General features: G+C 33.7%; 1 protein-coding gene across 1 annotated transcript; it reads right to left on the bottom strand.

Moving 5' to 3' along the window:
- Positions 1 to 497: 497 nt before the first annotated feature.
- Positions 498 to 9166, bottom strand: LOC129887627 (serine/threonine-protein kinase Nek5-like). Its single transcript, XM_055962794.1, has 14 exons — positions 8373 to 9166; positions 8202 to 8268; positions 7174 to 7239; positions 7039 to 7085; positions 6905 to 6950; positions 6611 to 6691; positions 6484 to 6526; positions 6359 to 6408; positions 5230 to 5311; positions 5001 to 5050; positions 4491 to 4564; positions 3171 to 3222; positions 2451 to 3092; positions 498 to 2369 (listed from the first exon to the last, which is right to left on the bottom strand). The coding sequence occupies exons 1-14, from the start codon at positions 8468 to 8470 to the stop codon at positions 780 to 782; spliced, it is 2988 nt and encodes a 995-aa protein (XP_055818769.1). The 5' UTR covers positions 8471 to 9166; the 3' UTR covers positions 498 to 779.
- Positions 9167 to 16869: the final 7703 nt, after the last annotated feature.

The raw sequence follows: 16869 nt of genomic DNA, 5'->3' as shown, positions 1-16869 counted from the left end.
GTATGGAGAAAATTTTGTTGGGAGCGTCACCCTCGAATGAGCCCTGCAGTGCACGATCCGAATTTAATCCGACTCCGAACACCGAGTGCGAAACCAAAAATAAATAAATATTGCTCCTATAATTTAGGGATACATGTATCAACTAAAAGATGTAAAATATAGCTATATTTTTGGAATTATCTAAAAGCGTAATTATGGGCATAATCAGTTACATTAGGTAAAAAAAAATTCATAGTTTTTAGTGGGTTAATTGGTTATGTAGCCTTTTATAAGTTTGTTTTTAATTGTATGTTCTTGTCATCAAATATTTTTACTTTTATATATAGAAGATCTAAAAACAATACCAGAGATTTGGAATAGTCATTTTCTTCTACTAAAAAAACTATTTAAATTTAGCCATTTTTTAATGCAAATTCTTTTGTAGACAGAATAGATTTAGCTAAAATGCAAAAATAAAATTTAGCTAAAAGTAGTTTCACAAAATCAAGATTCCAAAGTTGTTTTGGTTGTACAAAATATGGTATAATTTGTTAGTACCAATACTTCATGCAAGGAAGTGTTACTCAAGAGATGCAACAGTACACACCTTCAAATATCAAAACATCCTTACATTTTGCAAATCAAAGATTTATTCAAGTTTCTATCTATCTATTTACAATTACTAAAGTGAATGAATTACATAAATACTAATGTGAAAAAGGAAGTTAAAGCACCTCTTTAACTGCTTCTCTTCGCGAATTCAATAGGAAGTTGAAGATAATAAGCTGCATAATAGATCATCAATTTCGCGCAGAATCATCAAGCATCATTCCTTTCATACTCTTGGCCAACCAGATAGCTGTCTCCCTCGGTGAGACCTTGTTCTTGCCGAATGGTTTTAGAACAACAGCAAGCTCTTCTAATCTATCTTGCTCCAGCAAGTCAGCAGATAGTTCTAGTAGACCTTCAAGTGCATCTGCCCTCTGTCTAAAAGACTTGACATCTAACATTTCCTTAACTGGTCTTTCCTCCTCTGCAGCCGGTTCTGGAGAATCTAATCGTTGTGCTGAAGAAGTAGGACTGCTGTGGTTTCTTACATCAATCTCCTTATTATGGACACCTTCAGGGATATTGGATTTAAGAATCACTGATCCAGCAGAAGTAGAAGCATTTGGAGCCCCAACAGCACCTCGACTGTCATTATCAACTTCATCTCTTACCACATTTATCAGTTGCCCAACATCAACATTTCTCTCCACGGTGTCCATCACTGGCTGCTCACTACCCACACGGAAACTACTGTGTCGTATGACATGTATGATGTCATCAGAAGCTGGTGTAAGCTGAGAAGCAGCTGTTTTTTCAAGAACCATAGTTTTTGGAGCAATTCCCTCCTCTGACAATAAATTAATTCGAGTAGGTGAAAAAGGAGGGAGTGGAGTAGTTCTTTCAATGGGAGAGCACAAGAGTTCCATTGTAATAAACTTGTCGTCGTCATCGGATTTTGAAGTGATGTCTGAGTGTGGTAGACTAGTTTGACTAAATGAAACAGGAGGAGCAGTGGGAGAGGCAATTTCTGTTGTTGAGGATGACAACTTCACCATAAACTTATCGTCCCCAGAGGATACTGAAATGGGGTCTGATAGAGGCAAAAGATCAGTCATAATATCAAGTCTTTGAGCTGTAGAATGATCTTCAAAGACGTCCATTTCTTTGAAGGAAGGGAAGGCACTGTCAGTGGCCACAGTTGAATTTGATTTCTGATTGCAAGCACCAACATTCACAATGTGATGCTCGTCATACTTTTTGATGGAGCATGGTTCAGGATTCTTATTATCATGGATATCCCCTAAACTAAAAGCAATCTCCGAGTGAGACGAGTTGGTGGTTGACCAGGAGGGCCTAGATCTCGTGGTTTCAGTTTCAGTAGCTCTTTCATGACCTTGGAGCATCTGCTCCGTCAAATTTATAGAAGGGGTTGTTGCATCATCACAAAGTTCAAATCCTTGAATTGATACAGAAGAAGAAGCAGACACACTACTTTCTGCTTGTGTTTCTTTTGAAGATCCAAATGAAACTCTTCGAGAATGTTGCACACAATTCTTTGCAGCATGTGTATGGCAGCCATCAGGCGTAGAATCAGGAGCCCTTTCAAGACATGGGGAGTTTTCATTGGGACCAGACTTAACATTATTGTTAGGAGTATTTGAGGAATCATGCCCCACTTGCTTCATCCTTCTGGGAAATGATGGTCGTCTAGTAAAGTTAGGAGGTGTTCGCAATCTTGGCTTTGCAGGAAATCCATCTTCAGCAACATGCTTTAAAGGACCAGTCGAGGAGATACCCTCATGTCTAGGTTTAGTCCTGGGACTGGAATCGATAACAGGCAACTGCAAGGAAAGGGACACTAAAATTTCCACATACAAGCCAATATGCCAAATACTTAATAAGAGGATTAGATGGCTACTTACCTGATGCTTTAAAGCATGCAGTCCATGATTCCTTTTGATGGAATCAGATCCAGCCTTTGTTGATCCGGGAGATGGCGTCTCTGCATTGGGTTTAGAAGGAGCAACTGCACTTGGTTTTGGGACCTTTGGTGGTGCTTCAGTGTTAGCTTTCTGTACACCAACCTTCGTTCGGCTGCCCCTCATTGGGGAACTATGCTCTCTCATTTTTCCTTCTTTCACAGCCAACATGATATTTTTTATTGCTCTTGGTTGCTTAGTTTCTGCATCGCATCTCCTCTCGTCATCAATGATGTTCTTAGATTCAAAGTCATCTGTATCTTCAGGAAAAGTATCATCTCCATGATCTTCGTCAAAGGAATGAAGTTGCCTAAAGTCAATATCATCATCAACAAATGCAACATCAACATCAGAACCCCTATAATCATAATTGGAAGCCCTGTTTTGGATGTTTTTCTCCTTTGACTTCAAACTATCTTTATCACTACAAGAACTTGTACTACTTTGGCTTTCTGCCATATTCTTTCTCGAGTCACGGCCAGTAGTGAGAGGTTTTTCAGGATAGCTTCCTACATGAGTAATAAAGGATGGTCGGTATTGCTCAAGATACGGCCGCAAATACGGGTGCTTCAGGAGCTCGGAAGCCTGGAAAGGTTGATGTCAAATGGTTGAATTATTAATCTGACACAAAAGAAAAGTGAGAGCAAGTCTTGGTAAGCTTACACTGGGACGATGCTCAGGATTCTTTCTTAACATGCCTTTAATAAGTGTTTTCCTGTGAAAAGCAATATATAACAGAAGAAAAGCGTATGAATATCAAGATTGGGACTGAGATACATTGACAATTGGAACAACTACTTAAGCAGAGCATCTGTGGATTGGCGTAGTGCCACACATACTAACCAATGAATTCTATTCAATTTAAGCTTTTTATACTATAATTTACTTTTACATGGATTATTCTATGTTATGAATAATTGACAAACTACTGAAATTAAATCAGATTGCTGACTTACATTTGCTACAAAAATCCAATTTTTAAAAAAAGGTATAGCACAAAGTGAAATTGGAAAAGCTAAAAAAGAGTTTTGACTTGACTTTCAACTGGAACATGGTAAACAGAGAGCTTCTCCACAATTTACCCTGTCACCCAAACTGGAAGGGGTCGAGGACTTAACATGCTTCGGCCTCTTCAAATTGAGAGACGAAAATCCAGAAAGTTTTGGATGTACGTAGACCTTACCTCTATCTTTGTGGGGTAGAGAGGCTGCTTTCAAAGCAGACACTAATTGGACAAATACATTTGGATTGAATACATTCACTACTGAGACTTAAGCACATCATCCTAGAGAATATACTAAACTTACATTCTGTCCCAAGTGTAATAGGAGAAAGTCAAATCAAGAACACTTGGTGAAAAACTGAATTAAAGGTTGTAGAAAGACAATATACCAAAACTTGAAGACTTAACCATCCGCCGTAAGGATGGGGAAAGTACACACGATCTGATATTCCTTTGTTTCATATTTATTTACTTATTGTAACAACTTTTTCTTTATGATAGGACTATACAGATCATAGTGATTTAAGTTTGATACCATCATAAACCAATCAAGAAAAACTTTTCATGGGACAGAGAAGACAGAATATTGCAGAACATTAACAGTAAATGAGAAACAGGAAAAAGCTAAAACAATATAACTATAAGATAATTGTCTCTCGAACCATGACTAAATGACGGGTATCCACAGGCAAATAACAAAAACAGCCCAAAGAAAATATTGCAAACTTAAAATAAGTAAATAAATAACAGTATCCACTCTTTGACAGCATAGAGGGCACTTCTGTTTATTTATATCAGATCTGCAAATAGATTAAATAATTCTCGACTTACAATAATAAGGATCAAGTATGCGTACATTCTAACCTCCACAGAGACCTAACTAGTGGGATTTTACTGGGTATGTTGTTGTTGTTGTATAACAAAAACTTAGCAAAAACGTAAATTATGCTTGCAGTAACACGAACAAATGCCATACTTACAAGGATGGAGAATAACAAGATGGCAGAGGCCCAATGGATGATCTGTTAATCTTGCTTATCAATCCCGCCATGTCCTGAATCATGATAAAAAGCCACTTTCAGTCCAATCTAAACTTAAAAGGGAAGACAGATACAAGGAAAAGTTCATGAACGTGATTTTTCACTTATTTGCTTCAATAGGAAAAATGCACCACATTGCGAGTGTTTTCCAGATGTAAAACCAAAAAAATCTTTCAGACCTAAAACAGGTTACATCCAGAACTTTTCACATTAAAGAAGTACCGAAATGCAATTATATAATGAACATAAATCCAACAGAATACTTCAAGCAACAATGACACTGGATAACTTGAACTTTTAAGGTCTCTAAAATATGCATTTTCACGAGTATTTGTGGTCCCCGTGCGAAATTATCCAAATAACAAATGGAGTAGATCAATTTCTTTCTCATTTAAGACCCCAGGAGTTGCCATGACAATGGAAGAAATAGAGAAGAGGAGAAAATCTTACAAATGCTTTAAATGCAGGTCGATAAGCAGCCATTTCATACATACAGCAGCCTGGTGAAGAAATGATTGCTCATAAAGTCAGATGACATATAGATGTTGGTATCTTCCCAGAAAATCGCAAATAAATGTGCATGTGGTACTTCTTACAACGTGACACCATTGTCAAATAGCATTACTTGATATAAATACTACTTTGATGGAGAGAGTATAAGGGAAAGAAAGCTGCATACCTAGGGACCAAATATCTGATTTAAAACCATAAGGAATGTCCGCAAGAAGTTCAGGGCACATGTAATTGGGCGTTCCAACCACCTGGAATATTTAACAAAAACATCATCAGCATCCTAAAGAGTCTCTTCCATCCTTAGTTATTGCATAACTACATTTTGATCAGGTATTGCATGACTACTTCTTGTAAATGACATCTTTTTCATTTTTCTTTTCATGTTTTTCCTTTATTTGAACTTCGGATGGGGGTCAACTCTGCATCCTTGGTTTGCTTTCTCTGTTCAGAGAAAAATGTTTAAAACAACAACATACACAGTTAATCCCACAAGTGGGGTCTGGGGAGGGTAGTATGTATGCAGACCTTACCCCAAACTTGGGATGTAGAGAGGTAGTTTCCGATAGACCCCCGGCTCAAGAAAAAACATAACAAAGCAGTCCGCGAGAAGAAATAACAGAAGCGAAGAAGACATGACAAAATACTTCCAAATATTATTCAGGTATTTTCAAGACAACACCACTGACAATGTCTTAAATCAACGTCAAGCCCACATCTTCATCCAAGAAACCACTGACAATGTCCTAATATTTTAGTATTGTTTTATCACCAGAACCACAAATCCTGAATGTACCCCTAAAGCAAGTACCAAATGTTCAAATTCAATTAGTTCCCTGTCCGGGATCAAAAAGGTCAAATCGGGATTTTAAGCTTCCAAAAGATGGATAAGACTTGAGTAAAGACAAATCAAAAGTGGCGAAAGAATACATTAAACTAAAGTTAGTATCACGTCTGTAGGTTAGCAACAACATATATATATATGTCAATAATTTGTGTTTGTGCCTGTTTTTTTTTTTCTTATATCACTAACTAATTAACATTTATATTGAAAATAATTAACTAAAAGTAGTGTATCACCTAAATATCTGTTCAAACTTCAATGTCATATTCTAAACAACTGACAATGTCTCCCAATTTGTTTTCTGTACTTTTCTACAGGTGCAAACTAAAGTAAGTAGTCCTATCAAAAGTTCCGAAAATTTCCATACCAAGCAATACTAATAATGGGACCTATAGTGCAAATTTTTGCACTTCATTGGACAGAATTTAAAAGGCAATGTATATCAGACACATACTGAAGAAGCCAAGTCATCTGCCTTCAATGTTTTTGCAAGCCCAAAATCCCCTGCAACAAAAAGTATTGTCAAAATTAGACTTGCATTCACCTCGACTTCAGTGAAAAACACCTGCATGAACTTACCAAGGCGAACATCTTGTTCCTTGGTGAGAAAGATGTTTGAGCACTGCCAGAACAGGCGTAAAATTATATTAGGAAATTAGGAGAGAACAGTAAACACAAACATATTAACAAATATCATATAACATACTTTAAGGTCACGGTGCAGCACATAATTTGAATGCAGATATTCTACAGCCAGTAGTAGTTGAGTGAACCACTTCAGAAGTTTCTGCAAACATTTACTTGAATGGTCAACAAACAAAAATATCGAGTAATTGAAGTTTGTTTTAGATAAATCATACAGTACCACCAATGAAGTGAACAATTCATCTTGTAAGTTCTAAGTGCTATAAACCCATTTGGCCATGTTCATGATTTACAATCCAAATGTAGAACTAACATTCCTCAATCTAATAATAAGCTTAATAATCTATCAATATACCTCTTCTGGAAAATATTGTCCATTTGCTTTCTTCATCAGTTCAGCCCTATTAAAAAGAGATGTTTTCTGTTATTATAAAAGCAATAATAATAGAAAACTATGTCTACATGACTTCAGTTGTTTAAGAAACATACATATCGCCACCTTCACAGTAGCCAGTAACAATGCAAACATAGCAACCCTGCATTATGATTAACACAAAGAGCAAAATAGTTACAATTTGCAGAGAGAAGGTAAGTCTACACTGGCTAAAACTTCACGCCTTTCACCTTCTCTACCCATGCTTCCTTGAATTCAACGATAAATGGGTGTTGAATCCGTGCAATTAACGCCATCTGCACATCAAAATTTGGATTACACCTATGTAAAAATCCTAAGTATAGATCCATTGTGCTACTAGTGCTATGCTCAGAGAAAAGCAACACGGCCCTAAACACAAGACGCGAAATGAAGTCAACAACAACAACATACCCAGTGTGGTCCCACAAAATGGAGTGTACCCAGACCTTAACCCTATCTCATAGGTAGAGAGACTCTTTCCGATAGACCCTCGGTCGAGATTCGAACTCTGGTCATTTAAGTCGAGAAGAGGAACTAAGTTGCGATTTCGACCAATCGACAAACATGTAATGTATCTTGACAAGCATTACAAAATTAACTTAATATGCATAAATAATTTATCAAGAAACCAATAATTTTCTTTTTCTAGAATCTAGAACCCATACGCTCAAAACTCTAGCTCCACTACGAGTTCAAGTATTCTTCATGACATTTCCCTTATATTTCCAAGAATAAGATGAATTTCAAATCTACAATATCTATGAACTGATATCATAATACAATCAACGGGCTGTCATAGCGAGAGAAGATCAAGAAAATTCAGAATTCGGGACATCCAGAGATTCCTTGTGTTTCAAGGAAGCCCCTTTAAACATTCAATGGATAATCAAAGAAAAAACAGAAGTGGAAGTCAAACTCAACAGTAGCTAATCATATGCAATTTAAGAACTTGGAAGGTAAGGACATTATGCTCTACAGATTAAGTTAAAGTGTAAGGACATTATGCTCTACAGATTAAGCTAAAGAATCTTTCCTTCTTTGAGTAAGTAACCCCTCTGACTCCTTATATAGTAAATTCAAATAGAAACAAAAGGACAAAAGGTAAAATCCTTACAACAACAACAAACCCAAGGGAGGTCTAGAGAGCATAAAATATACGCAAACTTACCCCTATCTCGTAGAGATAGAGAGACAGTTTCCGATAGACATAACCAATCAAAAGGAACAAAATATGTACCTCTTGATGAGCAGATCTCCTACATCTCTCTGTTTGTCGAGCCAAACGAATCTTCTTTAGCACATACCTATCAATTCCACAAACCCCAGAAAACAAATTTTACAAAACCAAATCAATCTAAGAGAAATTCAAAGCTCAAATTCAGTTAGAAAAAAAAACTATACTCCTTACTTCTTTCTCTCCTGCTTGTGATGCACTAGAATTGCTGCACCAAATGCTCCACGACCAATCTGTTCCATAATCTCATACTGATCCATTCTTGACTCCATTTGTTAATTTGTTCAAAAAAGATAAAGAGGAATTCATTCAACACTGTACATTTTCTTCATCATCAGACAAACCCCACTTCAATTTTTGGATCGCCTGCAATTTTCTCCTACCCATTTTCAGATAAATTGTCCTACCGACAAAAATTTACACAGAGATACTATTTCTTTATCAAAGATAGGTCAGATTGAAACCCAAATAGCCATTTGGGTATTCAAGAAATGACATTCATACAGCAAAAAATTGCTTCTCTATCCAATAATGGTAAGATTTGAATCAAAATGACCATTTGGGTATTCAAGAAATGACATTTGAACAACAAAAAATTGCTTCTTTATCCAATAATGATAAGATTTGAATCAAAACAGCCATTTGGGTATTCAAGAAATGGCATTTAAACAGCAAAAAAATTGCTTTTTTTATCCAATAGTGGTAAGATTTGAATCAAAATGAAACTTTTGAGTACTAGAAAAAGGGAATGTTGAAGGACCCTTTTAGCTGCTAAGTCAAAAAAGAAAGTGGGAAGCTTGATATTTCGGCTGTTTCTTCTTTCTCCATTTTACACTTGCTATAAATTATTGCTCTGATTTCTGGTTTCATCTTGAAGAGGCTGATCTGAAAAAAACAGTTGTCACATTTCTCTAACTCTTCAACCATGTGTGGAGAACATACATTAATTAATACTCTGTCGATTCCAAGTTTTGTACTTAAATTATTAAGTGTGTGAGTAGAAAGTCGAAACACACCTTAAATATTAAATGTTCAATTTTTTTATCAGAAAATATTAATGATAATTGAGGTGTGTTTTGATAAATATTGTGTGATAATTCAAATAGGAAATTTATGTGAGTTCAGACATAAAACTCGAAAAATCAAGATACTTTATATGTGTTTTTGATCTTTTACTTAAAAAAATATAAATAAGGTATAATTTATCAAATTACTTTTATTTATTAGATATATTTTATAAATTAAACACTATCAAAAAAGAAGTAATTTTTTTATATTCAAGAATATAATTGAAATTAGTGATTATTTTTTTGTTGTAAGTTTTTCACAAGGTAATTATTTTAAAATATTTTTTATTAAAATGATATTTATTTTGGAATGGGAGAAATACTGTACAAGGGTCCTTATTATTTTTATTTTTTTTAGATTTTCCATTCAGTGTTCGATACTCATATTAAAGCACAATTAAATTTAAATTCACGTTAAAAAAAGCCGTCTTACATTGATAGGAGTCAGGTCTGCGTACACTCTACCTTTCCCAGACCCCACGATGTGGGATTTCACCGGGTTGTTGTTGTTAAAAAAATTTATATTAGAAGTAAGCCGTACCTTTACAAAAGTGACTCCCTATGGGGCTAGGGTCCTTATTATTAATGTTGAAAGATGTGGTTTTATTACTCTAATAATGGGTAGTGGTAGCTTTAGTTTCAAGTCAGTACAATTCTAATTTCTCTTACATGGACACATTAATTATGTGTTTAGTTACACTGTTTGAATGGTTGTAACGTATTATTTTACAATATATTGTATATATATTGTGTTGTATTATTATTTGAAAAATAAATCTACAAAATAAATATAGTATGAGATATAGGATAAATAATAATAAAAAATTATTAAATAATAGACACTTGAAACACGCCTAAAGACTTCAAAATTTATAGGAGAAAAAAATCAATTTTTGTATATAGTTTTGAATCACTTATACAAGTAGGATTTCCATTATAAAATTATGAAGAATTTAATATAATCTCTATCTAATTAATATAGTATTGGTATTCAGTATAAAACTCCGAATAAGTATATAAAATCATATTTGCGTGTACTAATTTTATATAATATATGAAAGTATTTATACATTATTTTATATAAAATAAAATGTAAGAGAAGAGTACGTATAATGCATGAAAATAAGACTATCTAAAAAAATGTCTCAAAATCAAGCAATTCTTATATAGTAATCCATATATTATTATTTACAATATAATAATCTTTGTATTATGGTTCACCGCTTAAATAATTACAATATTATATGAATTCGAACCTTAGATTTTTGATAACTGCTTCGATGTTAAAAGATATTTTAGGAATAATGTTTAATAGATATATCTTGAATCGTAATATTAATATGTTGAATATATCTAATCAGAGACGGATCCAGAATTTTGAATTTCTGGGTGTCACACTGCTTTGAACAGTAGCAAAAACTTCAGCATAGAAAAAGATAATACTTAGTATTTATTAGCAAGTTTACACACAAAATTTAGACATATGTTAGTTTAGTTAAGATTTTACTTACAAGAGGTTTACTGTTTTAATCTACTTATTCACAAATTTTTTTACAATAAATTAGCTAACGATGTCTTGCATGATAAAAAAAAATTAAGAAAATACACCCCACAGCAAGACTCAAACTTGCATCCCTATGATATTAAACCTGAGCTTTAACCACATGCACCATAAGACTCCTTATTTCAAAGGTTGTCACATTTAATATTTATACTTTTCTTATAAATATATATACAAAATATAAATGTATATATAGATTTTCAACCGAGATCACAGAGTGGCGTGGCACCCCTTCTGATCTACATAGATCCGCCCTGCATCTGACGAACAATTAAGGAGCAATGGTCTCCTAAGTATGTAATTTTGCATAGCAATAACGATAACAACAAATTATACTCAGCGTAATTTTACAAGCGGACTGTCACGATCTGAATTCGGGTGTGGTGGCACTCATCTCAACCCATCGATACAAGTCAACCCAAAGCCCAAACAAAAGTGGAATTAAAGCGGAAACAGTCTAAATAGATAGATAAGTATGAAAATGCGAAAGTCTTAGTCGTCTACAATACTCAAAAGAATTTGGTTGTCACATGTACCAGACTCTAATACAGTAGAAATGAAAATAAGTACAAGTCTCAATGTGTGCTTCTCTCAAACAGAACAAAGCATGTAAAAGAAATAAGAGATCGCCGATGTCGACAACTACTTCTCGCTCGAAATCGCGGATGCAAAAGAAAGGAATTCGTGTCACGGTTCGGGTTGAAAACCTACACAGGTGTAGATAGCAAAAGGTGAGTACCAAACAACATGGTACTCAACAAGTAATACAATAAACGCAGGTAAAGCTAAATAGAAACAAGTACTCCTGACACACCATCCGAACCTCCATAACTACAACCTGCAAGCAGAACAACCCAATCTAACAGTATATATACATAACATCATCTGAACCTTCATAACTACAACCTGCAAGCAGAACAATCCAATCTAACAGTATATATATATATATATATATAAGAGCCAGAACGACTAATGACATTTTAGTAATTTTAACTTCATTTAAAGGCAAATAATAATTGTATAATTAATGGTCAAAATGAAAATCTAGAAGAATCCATACATGTCATTACTTTTGTTATGGGCCCGCCCAAAAGGATATTTTTATATTTGTGTTAAAGTGAAAAGTTTCTATTGGTGAACTTCTGACAATAATTGTCACGACCCGAATCCGGGTGTGATGGCACTCATCTCAACCCACCGAGATAAGTCAGTCTAATAACCAACGAAAAGTAAATGCGAAAGTAATTGAGATAAAGCAAGGTTTAACTTAGTCAAAAATAAATAAATAATCTCAAAATTCCTCAAGACTGGTTGTCACGTGTACAAGCCACTAATACATTACCGAAGTGCGAAAGAGAATACAATCACAATGTCTTTGTCTCTAGAATAAGACTAAAACATAATAAAAAAGTAAGAGGTGTCTACTAGATAGATGTAACAACTACCTCAACACTCGAAATGATAGCCTCAGAAGTGGTAGAAAATTCTAGAAGATCAAACAGGTCCGGCTCACAACCTACACAAGTGTGGAAGCAAGGGGTGAGTACCAAATAACACGGTACTCAGCAAGTGGATAACTAAAACTAAGCCAAACTTGATAGACACAAGTACTCCTGTCCTCCCAACCGAACCTCCTTAACTACAACCTACATAAAACCAGTCCAACTCTACACTTGTACAACAACAACAGCAACATAGTCCACGAATACTCATCAATAACCTCATCAATGAATCATCTCAAGTCAAGTTCAGCATATACAGAGCAATAAAGGGGTAAACACGAATTCACAAATATCAACAAAATGCGATGCAATGCAATAAGATGATGCATGTCTGTCCTATCGGTACACATCCGCTGAATTACAGTCCGGAACCCATGGGGGATATTTCTGTCCATGTAACCTGCCACGAAACATGTGGCCCGTCCCCTCAATATATATATCTTACCACGGAGCGTGTGGCCCGACCCCTTTATTTTATAATACCTGCCACGGAGCGTGTAGCCCGATCCCTTTGTTTCATAATACCTGCCACGGAGCGTGTGGCCCGACCCCTTTATTTCATAATATCTGCCACGGAGCGTGTGGCCCGACCCCTTTTGTTTCGTATCATTTTCAGTCTCACATAATATGTCAGAACCAATGCAATCAATTCATGTTCATATAATTCACGATAATAACATGACAACAATAATAATTTTTCTTATCTCACATCAACATAGTCATTTCACATGTCCAAAATAAATCCATAATCACAACATATCATTTTCACCAATACATGTCATTATATCACCATTTTATACCCTTTATCTCCATTTTTAAGGCCAACCATACAGTCAATAATCCAATCCAATTCTCATTACTCCCCAATACACATAACACGGAAATACAAGCATCTACAAGCTTAAACTGAGGTTTAGAAATTCACTTGCCTTAATTAATCAAGCAATTACACTGGTACTTGATCCTTCCCTTTTCGTTGGGTCTCCAAATCAATGTAATCTAGTCAAATAAATAACCACAATAAGATTTTGAAACTAACAACACCCATATTATTATATGTCTAGCCTAGACCCAAAACCTACCCAAATCTATAATCAAGTTCTTAATGTTGACGTCAAATAACATGTCAACTCTCATATTTCCAAATTTTAAGCCTAGGGTTAGGTTCTAATTTCCCCAATATTATAAATTTAATGTAATTCATAAAATATAATATACCTAATATTTAATTATCTATTTTAATATATCAAAATTCAGGAACTAACTCATCTATGTCATTGAAGTCAAATCTGAAATTTTCTTTCCGATTATGTTCACTCATGATAAAATAAACTCACATGTCAAATTTCAGCTAAAACGGATCGTTATTCGACCCTCAAATCAAGATTTTATATGAAGAACCCTAGGGTCATATTTTCTTATTTCAACATTGTTTCTCCACCAATATACCCTAAAAATATATTCATAATCACATGAAAATTTAATGGAAAGGATGAGAATAAATACCTTGACGCTTTGGAATGAAAATCCCTATTTTTCTCTTCTTCTTTATTTTTCTTTTCTCCCTTTCTTTTCTTTCTTCCTCTATATTTTTTTTCTCTCCAGTTTTTTTTTGTTTGCGTCGCTGCTCTCTCTTTCTGTTTTTGTTACATCTGATGGCATTAGGCCATCAGATTTTATATATATATTATTTTTTTTCCTTTTTCCAAATTAATTATGTATTAAAATTTACAAGCCCTACTAACCTATTTTAATAAATATAAGAAAAGTGGTATAGGGTATTAAATAAATTAACACTTTAGCCCATCAATTAAATTAATTCCCTAAAATTATCCCTCAACTAATTAAGCAAAGTTACCGAATAGTCCAAATAACCCATTAAAATTTTACGGGAAGGATCTCATATGAAAGGAGGAGGATTCGTTCTCAAAATGACCTAACGGGTCATTACAATAATAAATGCTAAGCTTATTTGGACATGTTTTAGAAAAAATGCTTTGAACAAATTTAAAATAAAATATGTTTGAATATTTACTTTTTTGTTCCTAAAAATATTTTTAAGGTGCGTAGACATATTTTTAGTATTATGTTACTTAATATGACCATTACTAAAGTTCGTATTTTGATTATTAAAATATAAAAATATGTATCAATATTTTTATTTAATTTTAAAAAATGTCAAATTTAGTGATTAAAAGAGAAAACAATGTTTGACTATCAAAAAATTATTAATTTTGATAATGTATTCATCGAATGATTAAAAATTATTAATTTTTCATTTCTATGTAGGATATTTTCTTAATATCAAATATGATAAGCTATTTAACAGAGAAAATTTGAAGAAACAAAGATTGATATTCAAATTCTAAGGAATACTAAAATCCAAACTAAAAAAAATGAGGAGTTAAAAAATAAAAAAGAACAACAAAAGAAAAGGGCTATGCTGAGAAATTTAAAGGGAGAGAAAAACTAAAAAATAAATAAAGAGAAAAATAATCAAAAAAAGAAAAACAAGTATATTGGTTATTTTGTGGGGTAAGATTCAAAGTATTCATTTACGGTATGATATTTAGACTTCAGTATCAAAAAAAATTATTAATGTAATTTAGAATTTAACATTAAGATAATTATTGTTTTATTTATAAAAATAAAGTTGCTTTCATGATTGTTTTTATTGTTATGGAATTAGAAATTAATTTTTTAATAAATACTTTCAATATTAAAATCAAAATAAATAGAAGTATTTCTACTTATAGAAGACAATAATAAAATGTATCACAAAATTCATCGACAAAGCACATCACAAACAAATTATACATGAATTTGAAATGCTCTGAAACGATCTTTACATAATGGTTGATTAAGAATTTGTATATTATCAGAGGCAAAGTTTGTAGTGCAAATATTACAAAAAGAAGATAGTAACATTGTAAAAAAATAGATACCACCTGTGAAAATATATGAAAATAAATGATTTTTTTCAAAGATATCAACATTTTATATACTTCTCGAACATGAAATGTGCTAACTCATAATCTAACGTAATTCTCCATTTCATTGTTGCATAGAATTTATTGAAATTCAGCTTTCTGAAGTTAGGTTGTAAACGAAGCATAGATGTAATATGAAAATTTGAAACAAATTATGAAGTAATATATTAAAGTTGTTCACTAAAAAAATATATGTGAAATTATATTGGGCCCATTCTACAGGCCTTCAATTATATATATATATATATACGTAACTCATTGTAGCACGTAGATCAAGTATACCCCAACAATCGAACTAACAATCGTCACTTTGCACGTATCTCAGTCACAATTACACAAGGGCAACCACTCTGATAATCAAACCGATGCAATGCAATGCATCGTATGCCCAATGAAATGTTAAAAATAACAACAATGGGGCGTGTCACGTCCCACAAATGCATGCAAATAAAGTAACAACCATGGCGCCTGGGACATCCCACGAAAGCATGCAATAAAGTAACAACCACGAAGCATGGCAGATCCCTCGATTCCTCTTTAATTTTCTCTTTCTTCATAACTTAGCCAGAATCATTTTGCATCGGCATGATCATCAATTTGGACTTCACATATAAGTTTCAACCCAATGCAAATGAAAATGCTCGTGCAATCAATGAGAATGAAATGAAGTCCAATACAATATGCAAAATCATATCACAATTTTCACAATGTAATCTCCACAACGAGTCAATAATGTCAATTAGTTCAAATACCTCGATTCGCTAGATCATTCCTTTCTATATCCCCAAAAATCCACATTAGGTAGTTTCATGACTCATAATCAACACAATAATCAAGTTCACATCATTACACATAACACGTAGCAAGAATACAAGGTTCTACAAAGATTACGAAGGTGTAGAGTTTCACTTGCCTTAAAAATCGCTTTCAACTACTTCGAAACTTGAGTCTTACCCTTTCGTTGATGCTCTGAATCATAAAAATCTAATCAAATATGAATTTTCAATCAAATTACGGAACTAACGATACAAAAATCATAATTTTTGAAATTCTGGCCGAAACCGACGTAAAAACCAATTCGAAAAACGAACAACAAAACTAGGAGTTTTTACATGAAAACGTTTGTTGAAGTATTAGAAATCTAATGGTGAAAACCGTTTTGAAATTGGAGTTATATTCAACTCAAAATCATCAAATTACAAAAATCAAGTTTTTAAACAAAACCCCCATTTTTAAGATTCAAAACTTTGATTTTTGATATTAAAAATGAGATATATTTAATGGGTAATCAATATGATAGTATAAAATTACTTACTCCATGGTTTCACATAAAATCCCTCGTTGAAATCGTCCTTCTCGAGCTTTAAAATTCAAAAAATTGTGAAAATTGGTCTAACTTCCGAACTTAGAATAAAGCCATTATTCAGGGATTTTTAACCCTTCGAGAACGCGGACAACTTACTTTGCGAACGCGAAGGTGAAGGCCCTAACCCTCTGTGAACGCGAAGGTTCCCTAGTGCCCTCTCCGCGAACGCAATGCCAAACAGAGTG

Source organism: Solanum dulcamara, chromosome 4 (assembly GCF_947179165.1).
Source record: "Solanum dulcamara chromosome 4, daSolDulc1.2, whole genome shotgun sequence".
Taxonomy (NCBI): domain Eukaryota; kingdom Viridiplantae; phylum Streptophyta; class Magnoliopsida; order Solanales; family Solanaceae; genus Solanum; species Solanum dulcamara.
This window is presented reverse-complemented; position numbering and strand designations above follow the sequence as displayed.

What these genes read in the sequence shown, in the direction of transcription:
- LOC129887627 (XM_055962794.1), bottom strand. Translation starts at nt 8,470, where the DNA reads ATGGAGTCAAGAATGGATCAGTATGAGATTATGGAACAGATTGGTCGT. An exon ending in CACAAGCAGGAGAGAAAGAA is followed by an intron (nt 8,269 to 8,372) that starts GTAAGGAGTATA and finishes TGGAATTGATAG; the next exon opens with GTATGTGCTAAAGAAGATTC. An exon ending in GACCTGCATTTAAAGCATTT is followed by an intron (nt 4,565 to 5,000) that starts GTAAGATTTTCT and finishes ATCATGATTCAG; the next exon opens with GACATGGCGGGATTGATAAG.